This window comes from Myotis myotis, unplaced genomic scaffold, assembly GCF_014108235.1.
Source record: "Myotis myotis isolate mMyoMyo1 unplaced genomic scaffold, mMyoMyo1.p scaffold_m19_p_16, whole genome shotgun sequence".
Lineage (NCBI taxonomy): Eukaryota > Metazoa > Chordata > Mammalia > Chiroptera > Vespertilionidae > Myotis > Myotis myotis.
The window spans coordinates 34,968,500-34,989,389 of NW_023416320.1; the positions used below are offsets into that span (position 1 = coordinate 34,968,500).

The window sequence follows — 20,890 nt, forward strand, 5'->3', positions numbered from 1 at the left end:
AACTTTTAAAATATGAATTGGGATGTTTGTTTTCAATGTTTTGAGGATCTAACCGTTCAAAGTTTCCATCTGTTTCCCCACTCAGACCTTTACAAATAAATGCATCATTCTCAGGCTTCCTTCCTCCCCCATTCCCTGCCTTAGTGTTCTGCTTTTGTACTTTGTTTTTATTTTTTAAATAATCTCCCCTCTGAGAGCCAACAAGCCATTTTCTTATTTTTCTTTAATATTCCACTCAGTAACACTGACTCACTATACCCATATAAGGCTGTCAAAAGTGCCCAAATTACTGTTTTGGGAGTATCACTCTAACATTGGAATAAGCCTTTACTCAGCATTTTGGGGCTCCTCACTAGCAAGTACCCCTTTTTAAAAGTTACTTAATATTCAGGAAGCGCCCTAACCGGTTTGGCTCAGTGGATAGAGCGTCGGCCTCCGGACCGAGAGGTCCCAGGTTCTATTCCTGTCAAGGGCATGTATCTTGGTTGCGGGCACATCCCCAGTAGGAGGTGTGCAAGAGGCAGCTGATCAATGTTTCTCATCAATGTTTCTAATTCTCTATCCCTCTCCCTTCCTCTCTGTAAGAAAGTAATAAAAAAATATATTTAAAAAAAGAAGAAGAATGAGAATTTTAAAAAAATATTCAGAAAGCTAGGAATATGCTTCTTATATTAATATCATATATGCCATTATAAAGAAAAAAATCAAATATATAGAATGATTTAAAATTAAAAGAGCCCGGCTGGCGTGGCTCAGTGGTTGAGTGTCAACCTACGAACCAGGAGGAAACATGCTCGGGTTGCAGGCTTGATCCCCAGTGTGGGGCGTGCAGGAGGCAGCCGATCAATGATTCTCTGTCATCATTGATGTTTCTCTCTCTTCCTCTCTGAAATCAATTTTAAAAATATGTTTAAAAAAATAAAATTCAAATATTTTTGCTGAAATTAAATTGCAATGTAAATGTGCTAACTGCTACAGATTGCACAAATTTAATTGGAAATAAATTTTGGCATCATTTACAGCTTGTCAAACACTTCTATTATTTTTCTATGAAACTCCTTGATCATTTTTCACTTTTCTATTGTTTATTTCTTTTTTTTAAGGACTTAATTTTTTCAAATCTTCACAAATCATATCTAATTTTATTTTGATTTTTAGAGAGCATGGAAGAGAGAGGGAAAGACAGAGAGAAATATTGATGTGAGAGAGAAACATCGATTGGTTGCCTCGTGCAGGAGGCAACCAGGGCCTGGGCCAGGATGAACCTGCAACCGAGGTATGTGTCCTTGACCAGAATTGAATCTGGGACCTATTGGTCCCAGGTCAAAGCTTTATCTACTGAGCCAAACAGGCTAGGGCAAGTTGTTCATTTCTTATTGATTTGTGATACCTCTTATAAATTAAAGCCTTTGTCTATTTTCCTTTTGTGATTAACCTTTGACTTTTCCTATGGCATTTGAGGCTGTGTGAGAGATTTGGGTTTTTTTGTTTTGTTTTGTTTTGTTTTTAGGTAACATTTATATATAGTGAAATAATCAGATCTTAAGTATACAATTTGATGAATTTTGACAAATCCATACACTCCTATAGCCATCACCATAAGTAGATATAGAACATTTCTATCACCTCAGAAAGTTCTTTCACTCCTTCCAAACAGTGCCTATCTCCACAGGTGATTTCTGTCACAATAGATTAATTTCCTATTCTTGAACTTCATATAAGTAGAATCATACAGCGCATACTCTTGTATCTAGTCTCTTTCACTCAACATGTTTTTGATATTGACCCAGTTGTGTGTATTAGTAGTTTATTGTTTTTATTGATGAGTAGTATTCCATTATATGACTATACCAGAATTTGTTCATCCATTCTTCTGGTGGTGAAGATTGAGGTTTTGCATGTTTTATTAAAAATAAAGCTGCTGTAAACATTCTTGCACAAGTCTTTCTATGGACATGTGTTTTCATTATCTTGGATAAATACTAAATTGTGGAAATGCTGTGTCATAAGATAGATGTATATTTACCTTTATAAGACAGTGCCATTTTTCTAAAGTGGTTGTACAATGTAAGGTTACAGTTGTTTCTATCCTTACCACTGAATCTCATCTTTGATGTTTCTATCTCTCCCTCTCCCTTCCTCTCTGGTGTTGTCAGTCTTTCTCAATTTAACCATTCTAGTGTATGAAATACTATCTCATTATGATTCTAATTTGCATTTCCCTGACGACTACTGATTTGAGTTCTTTTTCATGTGCTTTTTGGCTACTCATATCTCCTTTTAGGAAGTGTCTGTTCAAGTTCTTTGCTCACTTTTAAATTGGGTTGTTCTGGATATTCTTCCTTTGTCATATATGTGTATCATGAACTGTTTCTCCCAGTCTAAAACTTAGATATCTTTGATGAACAGACTTTTTAGTTTTGTTGAAATCAAGTTTATTACTTTCTTACATGTTTATGTTTTGTCAGTTCTGTTTAAGAAGTGTTTGCAACCCCAAGGTCATGATTATGTTATTTTATGTTTTCTTCTAGAAGCATTGTAGTTTTCACTTTAAAAATATATTTTTTTATTGACTTTTAGAGAGAGAGGAAGGGACAGGGAGAAAGAGAAACATCAATGCCATCAATTGGCTGCCTCCTAACATGCCCCCTACGGGGGATCAAGCCCTCAACCTTTTGGTGCAAGGGATGACACCCAACCAACTGAGCCACACTGGCCGGGCTAGTTTTCACTCTTACATTAGGTCTGTTATCTATTTCAAGTTAATTTTTGTATATGGTTTGAGGTAGGAGTCAAGGTTAATATTTTTGCTATATATTTCTCTAATTTTTGTATACCATTTTTTGGAAAGACTTTTCTTTCCTCGTTGAATTGCTTTGGTACCATTGTTGAAAACCAATTGAACTGGATATTAACTAGTTATAATATTGAACTGGGTATAAATCATTTTGTTACCTGACAGGGACCAGCCTGTAGTGTGTAGGTTATTGACTTCGTGTAGGAAAGAGTTCACAACACTAGTCCAAGTGATTTTGAAAGTACGTTTATTAAAGTTGGGGACAGTGAAACAAAGGAAAGTTTTAGGATAGAAGAAGCAGCAGGAGAGAGAGCCTAGGACAGGTGGTGCTCTGCTTTGGTTCCCTAGAAACTTAGGAAAGAAGTGAGTCAAGTCAGAGCTGTTGTTAGCTCATTCAGAAGTTAGCCAAGGCAGGATTGCTTTTAGCTCACTGTAAAGTCAGAGAAAAAGGGGGCCTTGGAGCCCAGTCAGTGCGGGTCAGTGGTTGAGTGTTGACCTATGAATCAGGAGATCACGGTTCGATTTCAGGTCAGGGCATGTGCCTGGGTTTCCACTGGAAGCAGCCAATCAATGATTCTCTCTCATCATTGATGTTTTTATCTCTCCCTCTCCCTTCCTCTCTGAAATCAAATTAAATTTGATTGTGTATCTGTTACACATTATGATTTCTGAAAACCAAATATTAAATAACAGTAATGAATAATTTATTTTTCCCTAGGCTTTTGAATTACAGTATAAACCTTGTGCCCCGTGGTATACGTCATCCAGTCTCTACTGAAATTTTTCCTACTCTATTCAGGAATAATTATGGAACTGGAGCGGTTAGCATTCAAGCTGGCAGTGCTTTGCTAGCTAAAGGTGGTATCTGCTTTATAGGAGACTTGGCGTCATACAAAAAAGATAAACTTGAACAGCTTCAATCAGGTAAACATTTTTTTCAAAATAATTTTCACCTGTTTAACTTATAGTCTCATCATTGTCAAGGAGTTACTTAACAGTTAAGAGTGTATTGTACTTGTTTTAGAAACTGAAAATTATACTAATTGGCATTTTTCATTTAATCTTTATAAATAAAAACAGAAAATTTTAATGGGCAAAATGCCTTTACTCTCAGTTTGTATTGAAACAGATTTATTTCCTTTTCTTATCTGATTGCATTAGGTAGGACTTCCAATACGATATTGAAAAGCAGTAGTGAGAAGGGACACCTTTGTCTTGTTCCTGGTCTTAGCAGGAAAGCTTTGTTTCTCACCAAATATCATGGGAAACTTAAGTATGATGCCAGCTATAGTTTTTTGTAGATGTTCTCTTTCAAGTTGAATGAGTTCCCTCTACTCCTAATCTACTGAGAATTATTTTTTAATGAATGAAAGTTGGATTTTATCAAATACTTTTCCATATCAATTGATACAATAATTTGATTTTCCTTCTTTAGCCTGTTGGTATTATGAATTACATTAGTTGATTTTCAAATGCTGAACCAGTTTTGCATACATAGAATAAAGCTCACCTGGCTGAGGGGCATAATTTATTTTTGTTAATCCTCACCTAAGGGTATATATATAGATAGATAGATATAGATATAGATATAGATATAGATATAGATGATATAGATATAGATATAGATATAGATATAGATATAGATATAGATATAGATATAGATATAGATGGTTGTTGTTGTTATTAATCCTCACCCAAGGATATTTTTCCATTGATTTTTTAAAAATATTTTTTTATTGATTTCAGAGAGGAAGGGAGAGGGAGAGAGAGATAGAAACATCAATGATGAGAGAGAATCATTGATTGACTGCTTCCTGCATGTCCTCCACTGGGGACCGAACCTGCAACTGGGGCATGTGCCCTCGACTGGAATCGAACCCGAGACCCTTCAGTCCGCAGGCCAACGCTCTCTCCACTGAGCCAAACCGGCTAGGGCTCCATTGATTTTTAGAGCGAATAGAAAGGAAAGGGAGAGACAGAGAGAGATATCGATGAAAGAGACATATTGATTGGTTGCCTTCTGCATGCACCCCAACCAGGGCCAGGGAACCTGCAATCAAGGTACGTGCCCTTGACCGGAATCAAACCTAGGACCCTTCAGTCCATGGGCTGACGCTCTATCCACTGAGCCAAACCGGCTAGGGTTATACATATATAATTATTTAAAAATTTGTTCATCTTGTGATGGACACTTGGGCCGTTGTTAGTTTGGGGCTATTGTGAGTAATGCTGCTATGAACATTATTATACAAGTATCTGTATAATAATGCAAAACAATCTAATGTACTTGTGTCTTTACTATCTAAAGTTTAGACAATAACATTCTATATAACAATATTTTTTATTGATTTGTAGATATATAGACCAAAATGAACTTAATAAATGGGTAATGTCTTTTGACTTAGTTATGGAAAGCAGAAGCATTACAGTGTACATCCCGGGAAAGAAGTTTGGGGATGATACCAATCAACAAACGACTTTTCCCATTCAGTGCAGTTTTTGGTCTTTCATTGATATGGATTCATCTTCAAGGAAAAATATGCAGAAAACCAACACTCTAATTGGTCAGATGGTAAGATATATGCATATTTTATTACTAGCGGCCCAATGCAAGAAATTTGCGCAAGGAGCTCGGCACTTGGCCCTCGCAGCCGTGGCAGCTTGCCTCGGCCCTCGCAGCCCTGGCTTCGTCCAGGTCATCTGGAAGGACATCCAGAAGGATGTCCAGAAGGTTGTTTGGCTGTCCAGTCTAATTAGCATATTACACTTTTATTATTATAGATTAGAGTTGTTCAGGGAATTTAGCCACATATTTTAATCTTAATATTTTTGTTGTTCTTAATGTTTTGTTATCCCATTTCTATACTTAATTGGGTATTAGAACTAAATAATGACATAGTGTGAAATTCTTTTATGTTATTTAGTCATGCCATGCAGATGTCTCTACTCATTAGAAATTTTTATTTGAATTTAGTGGAAGTTTTAATGAATAATGTGTAAATAAGTATTAGAAAATACTTAATAAAGAGCAGTTTTAAAAAATTAGTCACTACAAAGTTCTCAGGCTATTCAGGAATCACTTTAAATAATAATTAGTAATAGCAAATCATAATTATTATAGTTATCAGTATATAATTTAATGTAAGCAAATTTTATAAATATATGAATAATTCAAATAATTTAAAATTTATTTCCTAAGTCTTTGTGAAAATGCCTGAGTTTAATGTTTGCCTTTTATGTTTTTGTTTGATGTAGGATTGCAGCTTGATTCCAGCTAATCTTGTAGAGGTATTTGGATTATTGATTAACTGTAATGAATCATCTCCTTGCCACCCATTTCTTCCTACTGTGCAACATACTTTAAAGAAAGCCATTGATCCTGAAGGGCTGCTTTATTTAGCTTCTAAACAGTTCACAACAGAAGATTTTGAAAAGGTAAAAAGAGAAAAAATGATTACCAAGAATACTTGTGCTAATGTTTTTCAATTTAAATTCAATTCTCTTTGAGCATTCAGTTTTCTGTTTTTAGGATTCATTTGTTCCAACTTTCTGCTAACTTTTCAACATTTTAAGGACATTGCATAGAAAATATTTAGAATTATAGTTAAATAAAAGGACATAGGTATTAGCATGCCCATCCTAGATATTAGCATGTATAAGGACATAGATATTTAAAAAGTTGAGTTTATTCTTTGCACCACTGTCCAAGTCACTATAGCTTAAGGAATCTCAATAAAAAAAATCAAAATAGAATATTTCTATAGAAAATTATGATGAGAGGCTGTATAGATATACTGTTATTTACATTTTACAGACTATTCAAAGGTATTTTCTTTAGATGACTGCCTTCAGCATTCTGACTTTAGGGAATATCAATCATGACTCACTAAGTCATTTTAATGTCCTGACATGAAAACATTTGTGGCATATTCAGAGAACCTGAGAGTAGATGATATAAATTTAGTAATGATTTTCATTGTTATTAAAGACACTCAAATATTTATAAGTGAAACCCTTTTAATAGTAACTCTTCAGAAATCTGTCCACAGTAGAGTTAAAGTATCTGAGTGGGATAGATAAAAGGGAAAGAATATTGGGAAGTTGTAATGCATGAGTCATTAAATTTTGTTTTCTTATCTGCCTTCCTTATAGGCATATTGCATGGGTAAAAGGTTGAAGGGTGAGGTGGGCTTAAAAATGCATTGTGAGCATTGTTTATTCACATAGAACAGAAAAAGAACAATATTGATAATACAATAAAGGTCTTTTTGTTTTTTGTTTTTAGTATAGAAGAAAAAGTAGTTTGTCTGTAGGAATTAATATAGATGCACTAATGATCTGGATAAATTTTCACCCAGTTTTTCCATCAAAAACAAAAATATCTATGGGTTTATTAATTATTCAGGACTTAATGAATACTATATATATATGAGCCTACTTCTGATTTTTTTAAATTCCCATGGAAACAAATTTTCTTTTTTAAGTATCATTAACTGAGGTATAAATAACATACATGAAACAACTAAGTGATCATTTATATGCTAAACTGGGTGGCACTGACTAAGTATTTTAGGATTTCAGAAAGGAAGATAGCAAGTAGAATGTAAGAGTTGGGGACATTTCATAGAGGAGATGAGACTTTGGTAGGGGCTTAAGAAAAGGTAAGATTTAGATGACAGGAAGAATGGGCATGCTAAACAGAAATAAGAATAGGAGCAAAGACATAAAAGTAGAAATGAATATGCATGGAAAACTATGAGAAGACTTGCCTGACTGGAGCAAAAATTGTATTATGGAGTCACTGGGATTGGGATTTGGCAAATTTACAATAAGCCTTGAAAAGTTCAGGCAAAGGAGTTTATAGTTGATTTGTCAGACTGGAAAGAACAGTTATAGACTTTACTAGTGAAATAGTGAAAATGATTTCCCCAAAAGATAAATCTGCCTATCACACAAAACAGATTGGATGGAATATGTTGCAGCCTGGGCTGTCTAGGAGGTGAACTGAAATGGAGTTTAGTGTACAACTGTTTATCAGGGAGTGCTCTCCTATCAATACCCGTGCAAGGGAGGAGGAAGCAGGATTGGACAGAGAGGGAGTCAAACCGTGATAGAGGCCCAGAGATTGCCTTTGCTGGCCCCACAGTGAGCTCTGGAGCTAAGGAGACCCATCAGAGGTGTCCTTTTTTTTTTTTTTTTTTTTTTTTAAATAAATAGAGGGTTTTACAACACCCTCCCCCACTTCCACCTCAATGAATCATTTGATATGGGTTGTCCTGAGACAATCCCTGAAGAATACTGACAGCTAGAGGTGAAATACTGACAGCACTTCCAGAAGCTGGAGCAACAGTCTTTTTCTGAAGGGGGATATAGGTGGCACGTGACTGGGCCTCCAAAGGGTAAATAAAACCTAGAAGGGCTACTGATGTAGTTAATAGTATTATCCAGTTCCAAAGGTCTGGAGGGAACTGTGGAGTATCAGGAAATAAAGAAGACAGGACATATTCAATTCAGAACATATCCAAAAGCTTTTTTAAAAAGTTATCTTTAAGATATAAAGATTATAATTAATAGCAACATTTTTATGGTTAATTTTTCTATGAGTTTTAAAACCAGAAAACAACTAAGATTGTTGAAAAGTCTGGAAATTATGTCATTGAATAAGGACTTAAGAAAATGGGAATCACTCGGAAAGAAAAAAAGCATAAAACACAGAGAAAATATTGATAATCATGTTGAAAACTTATTCTCGGCCCAAAATCTTACTGAATCTCCAAGGCCCACATTCATAGTAGTTAACACAATGCCTCCCACATTGCTAGTGTTCAGTTGTGTTCTTTAAAAGGAAGAAAGGGACGAAAGGAGGGCAAGCTCTAGGGCCGATGAGGGAAAGTTATAAGGAAATAAACTGTCAAAGAATTGAAGCTATTCAAAAGGAAATGAGCTTCTGAGAGAAGCCCTCCCAGTGAAAGGCTCTGAGTGAGCCTTGATTCCATTGGAAACAAAGACTTAAAAGTCATTCCAATACGTTGTACAGAACATTTTAATCTTACAAATATAAGACTCTGATTTAAAATGCTCAATGACTTTGGGATGGCCCCAGATATTTAATTTCAATGTAAATAAAATATGTAAACTTTAATAAATAAAATGACAATATACTTTGCATTTTTGTAATATAGATTATATAATAAAGTCTGAGTCTCTTAAATTTTTCACACTTTTAATTTAGCTGCTGGCTTTTGCAAAGAATTTGAATGTAGAATTCAGCTTGGAGGCAGAAAGAATGGTTCATGGCTATTATCTAGCAAGTCGCAGAATCAGAACAGATTCTATATGTGGATCAAAACTGTCAGCATCTGCATTAAAATATTTGTAGGTATTCACTGTAAAATTTTAAAGCCAGTATTAACTTTTAAATGATGTGCTTAATTAACTTATTTATCTATTTCTTTTGTTTTTTTTGTTTAATTGCTGGTTGGTTGGTTTATAATTTACCTTGTTCCAAGAGAATTTAAGGTGAATTAACAATTCCTTTTGTTATATTGTTACATCATTTGAACCTCCAATTATTTATTTTCACTAAATTAATTTTTATTAGACCCCTGTGTAAGATGTCTGAGAAAAGTATATGGATTTCATATACAAATGTTTGTTTTTTAAAATGTGGCTGTTGATATTTGTCAGGAAGAAGAAATTTCCTTTACACTTCTGGCTGGTCTATAATTAAATTGACATAAAACATAGTAACAGCCCTAACCGGTTTGGCTCAGTGGTTAGAGCATCAGCCTGCGGACTCAAGGTTCCCAGGTTCAATTCCAGTAAAGGGCATGTACCTTGGTTGCAGGCATGTACCTTGGTTGCGGGCACATCCGCAGTAGGGTGTGTGCAGGAGGCAGCTGATCGATGTTTCTCTCTCATCGATGTTTCTAACTCTCTATCCCTCTCCCTTCCTCTCTGTAAAAAAAATCAATAAAATATATTTTTTAAAAAATGAGTATCTATGGCATTCTGAACTAAGGATAAGTAAGGTACCTTGAAGCTTCATGGGGGAGGAAGGTCACTCACAGGATAATCAGTAATTACGTATTTGCCTGTCCTAGAGACAGGTTGTAAAAAGTTACCTCTGAGAATAACTCTGATCATGGGCAAGGCCCCAAATTCAAATTTCTTAATCACTGTTAACAGTTTTTGTCTATTCTTCCAGAAATTATCCATTCAAATACTAGCATATACAAATATGTAATTTAAATATATGAGGTATAATAATACATATTTACTTGAGTATGTTATATATTTTAGTTGACTATGTTATTTAAACATTCATATACATGTATATTATAATATATAAATATATATTCATATGGATACTCTATTTTTGCCCAAATGGAATCATGCATGGAATATATAGTATACTACCACACTATCATTTCATAAATATTTACCTCATTCTGTTTTAATAACTGCATGACAGTTTTACTGTGTTTTGATGTGACTGTATCATAGTTTAAATATCCCCTATTGCTAGACCATTACTTCATTTGATATAGATTAAAGTATAATCTCAAAAAAATTATAAAGTAAGACCAGGAGTAAAGTAATCCATTAAATAAATAAATACCTTGTTATAACTACAGTATAAAATAAGACAAGTGAGGGACCGGCAGGAAATGTCAAGTATGAGTCTAAAAGAGATAAATATGTTTAATTTCTCCCAATGGTATATTTATCTTCATAGAGCTGGAAAAAAATGCTAAAGATAAGACAAAGTAGAAATCAACTGTGATGTTTTATAATGGTAAACATAATTATATAATGCTTTCCTTTTTCTGAAGTAATATTTATACTCAAATCAGTACTCAGTACTCAAAGCTTAAAAGCTTTGAAAGTTATGTTTTCTCATTATGTTTTTTCTCTGTAGTAAAAAAGATGTTTTTTATTTAAACTCATATAGCCTCAGTTTACATTTGACTGTATTGATCCAAAAATAAAACAGTTAATTTTAATATGATAGCTCTACTTTTTCCCATTGTAGAAATAACCCCCAGGAGTGGAGATGGGGGTTATGAAGTAGCAAAGTAAATGAACCACTAGTCAGAAGAATTATAAACCTTGAATTTTTCTCCTACTTAGATAGACAGGTACCTAATAACACCACCCTAGCTTTTCTAAAGAAGTGGAGCTGAACAATACTCTCTTCTCTTTTCCTGAAAGGCTGTATACATACTCTGTCTGGTCAACATTTTTAGAAGGAGCTTGGGTGAGACAGCAGGATCATGATAATCAAATTTGTAAATGAACACCTCTGGAGGGCTCTTCACAGGTTTGAATGAGGGTCTTAGTCTAACAAGAAGAAAATTAATAGGATAAATGTCCTCAGTTAGATCTCAGCCTCCCCAGTACAAGTGAATGGATAGGAAAGGGTGATAAGGCTTACTATGAAAAAGACTTGAGATTTCATTCTTTTGATGGTTCATGCGAGTAAACAATATAACATGGTTGTTAATAATACTGTGATTTGGGTTGCATTAATAGAATATAGTAAGCATATTAGCATAACTAATGGACACAGACACTGGGGTGGTGAGGGCTTGCCCAGGGTGGGAATGGCTTGGGTCGGGGGCGGGGGGCAGTCAATAAGGGAAAAAGGAGACATATATAAAACTTTAGACAATAAAAAAAAAAATAGAATACCTGGTATAATAAGGAAATGTTAGTTCTGCCTCTCTCTATTCAGCTAGTCAAATCATACCTGTAATCATTCTATACTAAAAAGGAGTATTATCCAAATCTGCCCACTAGCCAGAATGGTGAAGGGCCTGAACATTATGTCTTATGACATTTTAAAGGAACTAGGGATATTTATCTTGAGAAAAGAAAACGTGGGCCAACTAGAAAAGTTGTATTTGAATATTTGAAGAGCTGTCACATTTAAGAAGTATTGGGCTTTTTCTGTAATCCCAGAAGACAGAACCAGGTACCAGTGGGTGGAAATTACAGTGAAACCAATTTCAGCTCACATTTATATAATCTTTGTGGGTGAGTCCCAAGATTTTCAATCGCCTTATTTTTGAAATCATAAAACTCCTGGGAATTGTTATCCCCATTTCATACCTGAACTTCAAAATAATTGCAAAATTAAATAATTTATACAGTGTCACACAGGTAGTGAGTTCTGGAGATTTGGCCCAGTTTTTCTGATTCTCAAGTCCAACAATCGTTCATGTATATTATACACGCCTAATGAGAGCTTAAGGGAAAATTTTCAGGTAATCAAAGGTAGTTTAAAAAGAAAGGCATGGCCCGGCTGGTTTGGCTCAATGGATAGGGCGTCGGCCTGCGGACTGAAGGGTTCCAGGTTCGGTTCTGGCCAAGGGCACATGCCTGGGTTGTGGGCTTGATCCCCAGTAGGGGGCGTGGAGGAGGCAGCCAATCAATGATTCTCATCATTGATGTTTCTATCTCTCCCTCTTCCTTCCTCTCTAAAATCAAATATATATATATATATATATATATATATATATATATATATATATATATATATATGGATTGCCTTATGATTCCCAGTGAATTGTAGAAAAAGTTCAAAAGAAACTAGACAATAATTAGCCTGGGTGTTGTAGAGAAAATTCAATTAATTTGATGGAAGTTTGAACTTTAATCTCAAAGTTCTCTTCCAACACTGAAATTTCAAGATTCTATGAGGACTTCAAATAGATGCAGAACTGGAAGAAAATATTAAGGATGTATCTATAAGAGATATCTAGTTAGTATCCCAACTGTGTGTTTATCTGAACAGAATTTGGGGAGAGGGGTTATAGAATAATAACAATAAGCCAGGGTGGAAACCAACTCTTTGATAATAAGTCAGGATACTTGCTTGTTATAGAATAGTCTGTTCATCTTGGTAGGAAAAAAATGCTTTGGAAAGAAACTAAATTATTTTTAGACATATTTTTTATTGATTTCAGAGAGGAAGAGAGAGGGAGAGAGATATAGAAACATCAATGATGAGAATCATTGATTGGCTGCCTCCTGCACATCTCCCACTGGGGACCAAGCCCACAACCCGGGTAGGTGCCTTGACTGGAATCAAACCCAGGACCCTCAGTCTGCTCTATCCACTGAGAAAAACCAGCTAGGGCCTAAATTTTTTTTAAAGAAAGAATATGCTAATCTTTAATGTGTGGCTTATGGTCACATATATCTTGGTTTGTTTCTGCCTAAATATATATCATCTTTATACTATCAACATACTTTGATTGGCTTCAATTTTCTTTTGTAGAATTTCCCTATCTGAAGCCCATGCTCGACTGAACTTAAGGAATAAAGTGCTTAAAGAAGATGTACTAATTGCAGTCTTATTATTTGAAACATCTCTCACATTGAAATATGGTAAGTTTTTAAATTATTAATGATGTGTACAAATAATTATATTTAAACATATTTTTACTCTGTTAAATTAAAATGTTATAATATTTCAAATATTTTAAAGATTAATAAATTTCTATCAGGTAAAGCCTTTTTTAATTTGAACATTTACTAACTGCTTATAGTAGTATCATTATCTGATGTTAAGTTCCTTATTATGCATAATTGTTTCTGTACTTGAACTTTTGCATTAAGTAATTCTAGAAAAAATGTACTTAATGCAATACATGAAATGATTTTAAATTTATCTTCCTTTTAATATAACATGCAACATTTAATAGTCATGCAGTCCCCCACAGTGGAGTTAGGCACATAGCCAAATAAAATGTGATTATCTTAGCACCTTCTCTGAATTGCTAGTTATAATACTACTAGAGGCCCGTACATGGATTCATGCACATTGAAAGGAAATTAATTAGAAGAAATGTTTTAATATCGCTATTCGCCCTTTCTGTATAATAGAAGTGTCAACCAAATTCACAATCCACAGTGATAGATGGAAACACACACATGTGATTGGTGCCAGCAAGAGCTTTATGTATATAGATAAACTTACTTAATTAGACCTGCTTTCTGACTTAGCTAAACTTTTTCCAGCCCATTGAAGCACCCCAACTGCTCTTTCAGGCAATTGTCAGCAACACAGCAGTAAATATCAGCACAAAGCAGATTATTGTAGATCACTCAGGGAGAACAAAGGGTGAAATATTTAACTGTAGCAGTGTTTGACTATATTCTGCCCAGTGAGAAAACCTGAAGTCATTTTCAAGGTCCACCATTTCTTACTTCTTTTCAGTTGGGTCAAGTTTCTAAACTTTCTACATCTCTGTTTTCTGGCTAATGAAAAAAAAAATAGGATTCTACTAAGTCTCCTATCTGCCTACTCTAGGACTTCTATGAGGATCAAATGAGATGAGGCACGTGAAAATGCTTCACAAACATTTGGTTAAAGTGTAAAATGTTTGTACCTGGCTATAAACCAAGTAGTGTTTCTGGGCTGAAGAAACGTGAAGGAGGCTAGTTGTTGCTAGGGAGAGGAAGCCGGGTGTTGCTACGTGAGGTCATTACCCGGCGCCCACAGCCACCATTTTCGGGCTGGACTGGGCTGTGGGCCACATTTTATGCAATGGGGTCTTGGCAGCGTTGGCTGCGATTTGGTGGGGTGTCGCTCCGGGGTGGTGGTGGGGCCTGTGTCCCACTTGAGGGAAGCCGAGTGTTGGTTTGTCAGCGCCAGGTCCGTGGTACCTGCCAGTGTGGGTCATGGCAGCTCCTGTGTTGAGTGTCTGCCCCCTGGTGTTCAGTGCACATCATAGCCGGTTGGATGGTCAGAGGGACACTTAGCCTTTTATATATATACTAGAGGCCCGGTGCACAAAAATTTGTGCACTCTGGGGAGGAGGGGGGGTTCCTCAGCCTGGCCTGTGCCCTCTCCCAGTCTGGGACCCCTCGGGAGATAACGACCTGCTGGCTTAGGCCTGCTCCCGGGTGGCAGAGGGCAGGCCCAATCCCTAGGTGCAGCCCCTGGTTGGGCTCAGAGCAGGGCCGATTGGGGAGTTGGGGCGCCGCCCCCTGTCATGCACAGAGCAGGGAGATTGGGAGGTTTTAATGCCACCCTCAGTCAGGCTCAGGGTAGTGCCCATTGGGGGGTTGGGGCACCGCCCCGTTACACTCAAGGCAGAGTTGATGGGGAGGTTGTGACGCCACCCCCTGTCACGCACAGAGCAGGGCCCATCAGGGGGTTGGGGAGCTCCCCCCGTCACGCACAGAGGAGGGCCCATCAGGGGTTTGAGGAGCTCCCCCCTGTCACTCACACAGTAGGGCCGATCAGGGGGTTGGGGCACCGCCACTGTCACACTCAGGGCAGGGCTGATGGGGAGGTTATGGCTCTACCCCATCACACACAGAGCAGGGCCCGTGGGGGGGGGGGGGGGCGGGTTGAGGCGCCGCCCTCTATCACCCACAGAGCAGGGCCAATCGGGGGTTGGGGCGCCTTCCCCTGTCACAAACAGAGCAGGGCGGATAGGGAGGTTGTGGCCCCGCCCCCTGTCACACACAGAGCCGCAGGGCAATCAGGGGGTTTGGGCGCTGCCCCCTGTCACGCTGATCCCGGTGCCGGGAGGCCTCGTGGCTCCACTGATCCCAGTGCTGGGAGGCATATTACCCTTTTACTATATAGAATAGAGGCCTGGTGCATGGGTGGGGGCCGGCTGGTTTGCCCTGAAGGGTGTCCTGGATCAGGGTGGGGGTTCCCACTGGGGTGCCTGGCCAGCCTGGATAGGGGATGATGGCTGTTTGCAGCTGGTCACACCCCCTTCAGGGTGGGGGTCCCCACTGGGGTGCCTGGCCAGCCTGGATGAGGGGATGAGGGCTGTTTGCAGCTGGTCACACACCCTTCAGGGTGGGGGTTCCCACTGGGGTGCCTGGCCAGTCTGGGTGAGGGGCTGAGGGCTGTTTTCAGGCTGGGACTGAAGCTCCCAACTGCTCCTTTTTTTCTTTTTTCTTTCTTTATTCTGGGCCAGCTTTAGCTCTGGCTCCAGCTCTCAGGCTTCCGCTCCTGAAAGCAGGTATCTGGTTTGTTTCGGTTCTCGAAACTCTGTATCAACTCCAGTTCTGAGATCCCAGAAAGCTGGTTTCTGGAATTTTGTTTAGTGTCTGTATTTGTTACAATGTTTGAAACTGCAGGCTCAGAGGCCTGCAGCGGCAGGCGGGGAACGTTTGTTTCCTCCGTCACTAAAGCAAGCAAGCCTCATGTTAGTTTCAAGCTGCCTGGCTGCCGGCCGCCATCTTGGCTGACAGTTAATTTGCATATTGCCCTGATTAGCCAATGGGAAGGGTAGCGGTCGTACGCCAATTACCATGTTTCTCTTTTATTAGTGTAGATATAGTCTCTCTCTCTGTATAGATGACTATAGCATTTAATTATTTGAAATGAATGGAGCTTATTATGGTTTTGCTAATAAAAACCTAAGAGGACTCAATGTAAGAGTAAAGAAAGTTATATTCACAGAATGCTTTGTTGAATTAGATGAGCCATTATTTTGATAAGATAAACTATGTTTCAAACCAAACTTTAGTTCCAATCCTGGGACTTAAAAGGATATTTTAACATTGACTTTTCTGTGTGTATATGTATAGTGCTTAAATTTGCTTTAAATTCAATTTATATTGTAACTTTTTGCAAAGATCCACTAGAACAGTGATTCTCAACCTTCTGGCCCTTTAAATACAGTCCCTCATGTTGTGACCCAACCATAAAATTATTTTTGTTGCTACTTCATAACTGTCATGTTGCTACTGCTACTGTTATGAATTGTAATGTAAATATCTGATATGCAGGATGGTCTTAGGTGACCCCTGTGAAATAGTCGTTCAACCGCCAAAGGGGAGTGTTTCAGGGAGGGAGCAGGTAGTCAGCTGTATCTAAGTACAATTAGATTTGGCAGTTTAGAAGTTGTAGGTGGCCATGATCTGAGATAAGTCAATGGAGTGGAGAAGGAATTGAAGATATGAAGAGAGTACACGTACACAACTTTGAGACATTTGACTGTGAAGATGAGGAAAGAAATGGGTGTTTTCTGGAGAAGGATGTGAGGTCCAGGATGGGATTTTTTTTTTTAAATAAATCTTTATTGTTCAGATTATTACATTTGTTCCTCTTTTTTCCCCCCCATAACTCCCCTCCTCCCAGTTCCCACCCCACCCTCCGCCCTCACTCCCCACCCACTGTCCTCATCCATAGGTGCACGATTTTTGTCCAGTCTCTTCCCGCATCTCCCACACCCCTTTCCCCCCAAGAATAGTCAGTCCATTCCTATCTATGTCCCTGATTCTATTATGATCACCAGATTATTTATTCACTTGATTCTTAGATTCTCTTGTTGATAGATGCATGTTTGTTGTTCATAATTTGTATCTTTACCTTTTTCTTCTTCTTCCTCTTCTTAAAGGATACCTTTCAGCATTTCATATAATACTGGTTTGGTGGTGATGAACTCCTTTAGCTTTTTCTTATCTGTGAAGCTCTTTATCTGGCCTTCACTTCTGAATGATAGCTTTGCTGGATAAAGTAATCTTGGTTGTAGGTTCTTGGTATTCATCACTTTGAATATTTCTTGCCATTCCCTTCTGGCCTGCAAAGTTTCTGTTGAGAAATCAGCTGACAGTCGTATGGGTATTCCCTGGTAGGTAACTGAGTTTCTTTCTCTTGCTGCTTTTAAGATTCTCTCTTTGTCTTTTGCTCTTGGCATTTTAATTATGATGTGTCTTGGTGTGGTCCTCTTTGGATTCCTTTTGTTTGGGGTTCTCTGCGCTTCTTGGACCTGTAAGTCTATTTCTTTCACCAGGTGGGAGAAGTTTTCTGTCATTATTTCTTCAAATAGGTTTTCAATATCTTGCTCTCTCTCATCTTCTGGCACCCCTATAATTCTGATGTTGGTACGCTTGAAGCTGTCCCAGAGGCTCCTTACACTATTTTCGTATTCTTTTTTCATTTTGCTTTTCCAGTTGGGTGTTTTTTGCTTCTTTGCATTTCGAATCTTTGACTTGATTCTTGCACTCCTCTGGTCTGCTGTTGGGTGTCTGTATAATATTCTATATTTCAGTCAGTGTATGCTTAATTTCTAGTTGGTTCTTTATCACAACATTGAGGGTCTCATTAGATTTCTTGAGGATCTCACTACATTTATCGGCGGCTTCTAGACAGTTCTTGAGAGACCTTAAAAAGTGTGGTTTTGAGCTCTATATCTTCCATTTCTGACATTTACGTCCTGTTTCTTTGCCTCCGCATTTTTTTATCTTTTTTTGGTGCACCCCCTAGTGGTCTTTGTGCGCAGTCTTGTTGTAGTTAAGCCTTGATTGTTGTCAGCAATACCGGGGCGGGATTTTTTTTAAAGATAAGAAGATAATAGATCTTATGATGTCCAATAGAGAGTAAATAAATGATACTACAGAAAGAGGAGAGCAAAGGAATGAAGTTCTTAAAAAGGTAAAAAGGGATGGGATCCAGAGCACGTGTGAAGGTACTGGCCTGTGATAGAAGAGTCACTTCATTTTATAGGAGGGAAGACAATGGATACAGAATCAGATAGGTCTGTAGATTTTATGATATACTCTATACAATGTCATCAGCTAAAAAAAGATTTGAAGGGAGAATCCTATCTAATAATAGACAAACATGGTAATTGGCCATCCCTTCGCTACGCCTCCCACTGGCTAATCAGCATGATATGCAAATGAACTACCAACAAAGATGGCGGCTAATTTGCATAGTGCAGGCAGGGCGGCCAGCGTGAGCCGCCATCCGGGCCCCCTTGTGCCGCCTAAGCCCCGCCCCAGCCAGGACCCCCGTGTGCGGCCCTGTGCACGCCAGGGTTTGGCGGCGAGATTGGCCCAAGGAAGCCCTATTCTTTCAGGAATATTCCTGCAACGGGCTTCTAGTGGAATATAATAGTCATTGTGAGGAATAGAAGAGCAAGTGTGCTAGAGAAACTCAGCAGGGTTGACAGGCAATGCATGTACCCATTTGAGATTTCTGTGATTCATATAAAGTAAAACCTAGAAATGCTAACTACATTTGTGATTTTTCAGTCTAGCAGCCTGAATGCAGACACAAAGTAAATGGTTGGGTTCATACAGACTTGAGGTTTTGATAGATAAGCGTGGCAGAGTGTTGCACTGGCAAGGGAGGGACTCCAACTGGTTGAAAGAGGGAAGTGAATTGAAGGAAGATTGGAGGTCTCTGAGATAGAAGTATAGGAGATGGTGCAAGGGAGCAGGACATTTGAATTAATGACTTTAAAGTTTCTGGTAACATCAGTTTCCTATAACCTTGAGAATGTGCGTGGTGAAGGTAGAGGGAGAAAGGTTAGGACACAGGGAGGTCAAGAGCTAAATGGGTCTTTCACATGAAAATAGTTGAATGGCAGATATTGTGGAAAAGATGAAGATTGTGAGCCAAGGGCTGAGAGTTGGTTGTTGACTTGACTGGATGGGGAAGGGCTGACAAAGCCCAGGTGGAATTGAGCATTAAAGGAAGAAAGATTTGTATCAAGAGGAAAACGGGCAAAAATGGTCTGAAAACAGCAAAAGGGCAGCAAGTTAGGCACTGACTCAGTCTTATGATATGAGGGCATGTGGGGTGTTTGAGAAAAGCACCTTCACCTTAAAGAGCCACAAGGAAAGCAGTGTTCTCGAGAACAGCAGGTTTCAGGTAAAGTAAAGCAGGAAAGGGAGCAGTCCCCAAAGTCTGAGGCTATAAAAGTGTTTACGGATGACAGACAGCTCTAGGAAGGTAGGCATTGTCAGCTTGGCTAGCAATTGTACTCCTGGCCAGGCACATTTACAGGTAATCATTCAATGAAACAATTTAAGAGCTTAACTCCTATGTAATAGTTAAGATTTTTTAAAAATCGTGATGAAATATACATAATATAAAACTGTCTTGCCCTAGCCGGTTTGGCTCAGTGCATAAATGTCAGCCTGCATACTGACGGGTCCCAGGTTTGATCCCCGTCAAGGGCATGTGCCTGGGTTGCAGGCTCCGTCCCCAGTAGGGGGTGTGCAGGAGGCAGCCAATCAATGATTCCCTGTCATCATTGATGCTTCTATCTCTCTCTTCCTCTCCCCTCCTTTCTGAAATCAATAAAAATATTTTTTTAAAAAAATTCTTAATCATTTTTAAATGTACAGTTCAGTGCTGTTAAATACATTCATATTGTTGCCACCATCCATCTCATTTTTCCAAACTGAAATTTCATATCCATTAAACAATAACTCCCAATTCTCTCCTTCCCCCTATCTCTAAGTACCTCATATAAGTGAAATCATATATTTGTCCTATTTTGCTTGGCCTAGTTCACGTAGTATAATTAATGTCTTCAAGATTCATCCATGTTGTAGCATGCAGTAGAATTTCCTTTCTGTTTAAGACTGCCACATTTTGTTTATCCATTCATCCATCAATGGACACTTAAGTTGCTTTCCACCTTTGGCTATTGTAAATAATGCTGCTATGAACATAAGTACACAAATATTTGAGACCTTGTTTTCAATTCTTTTGGGTATATAACCAAAAGGGAATTGTTGGATTGTATAGTAACTGTGTTTATTTATTTTTATGAACTGACATACTGTTTTCTATAAGGGTTGCATCATTTTACATTCCCACCAACAGTGTACAAGAGTTCCAATTTCTTTTCTTTTTAAAAAATGTTTTTAATTGATTTTCAGAGAGGGAGGAAAGGAGAGGGAGATATATATAGAAACATCAATGAGAGAGAGAAACATCAACATCAATAGGCTGCCACCTGAGCGTCCCTCGCTGGGGATGGAGCCCACAACCCAGGCATTTGCCCTGACCAGGATGGAATCAGCAACCACCTTGTGCTTAGATAGATCTTCAACCACTGAGCCACACAAGCCAGGCCTTTTGTTTTGTTTCTGAGAGTAATCATCCTGTGGGTATGAGGTGGTATCACATTATGGCTTGATTTACATTTTTTAATTATTTTTTAATCCTCACTGGAGGATATTTTTTCATTGATTTTTAGAGAGTGAGAAAAAGGAGAGAAACATCAGTGTAAGAGAGACACATTGGTTGACTCCCACACGCACTCTGACCAGGGCTGGGAATCGAACCTGCAACTGAGGTATCTTTGATGGGGA

The 20,890-nt window shown here is 38.1% G+C and overlaps 1 protein-coding gene across 4 annotated transcripts in view; it reads left to right on the forward strand.

Moving 5' to 3' along the window:
* Positions 1–20,890, forward strand: part of MCMDC2 (minichromosome maintenance domain containing 2) — a 34,883-nt gene that overhangs the window by 10,759 nt on the left and 3,234 nt on the right. For 2 of the 4 annotated variants that reach the window (XM_036338419.1, XM_036338421.1), the window contains 5 exons: positions 3,516–3,721; positions 5,203–5,369; positions 6,053–6,232; positions 9,030–9,172; positions 13,083–13,192. In XM_036338419.1, coding sequence (XP_036194312.1) covers positions 3,516–3,721; positions 5,203–5,369; positions 6,053–6,232; positions 9,030–9,172; positions 13,083–13,192 — 806 coding nt within the window. The remainder of the gene's footprint in view (positions 1–3,515; positions 3,722–5,202; positions 5,370–6,052; positions 6,233–9,029; positions 9,173–13,082; positions 13,193–20,890) is intronic. The other 2 variants (XM_036338420.1, XR_004972518.1) reach the window with 2 other exon arrangements.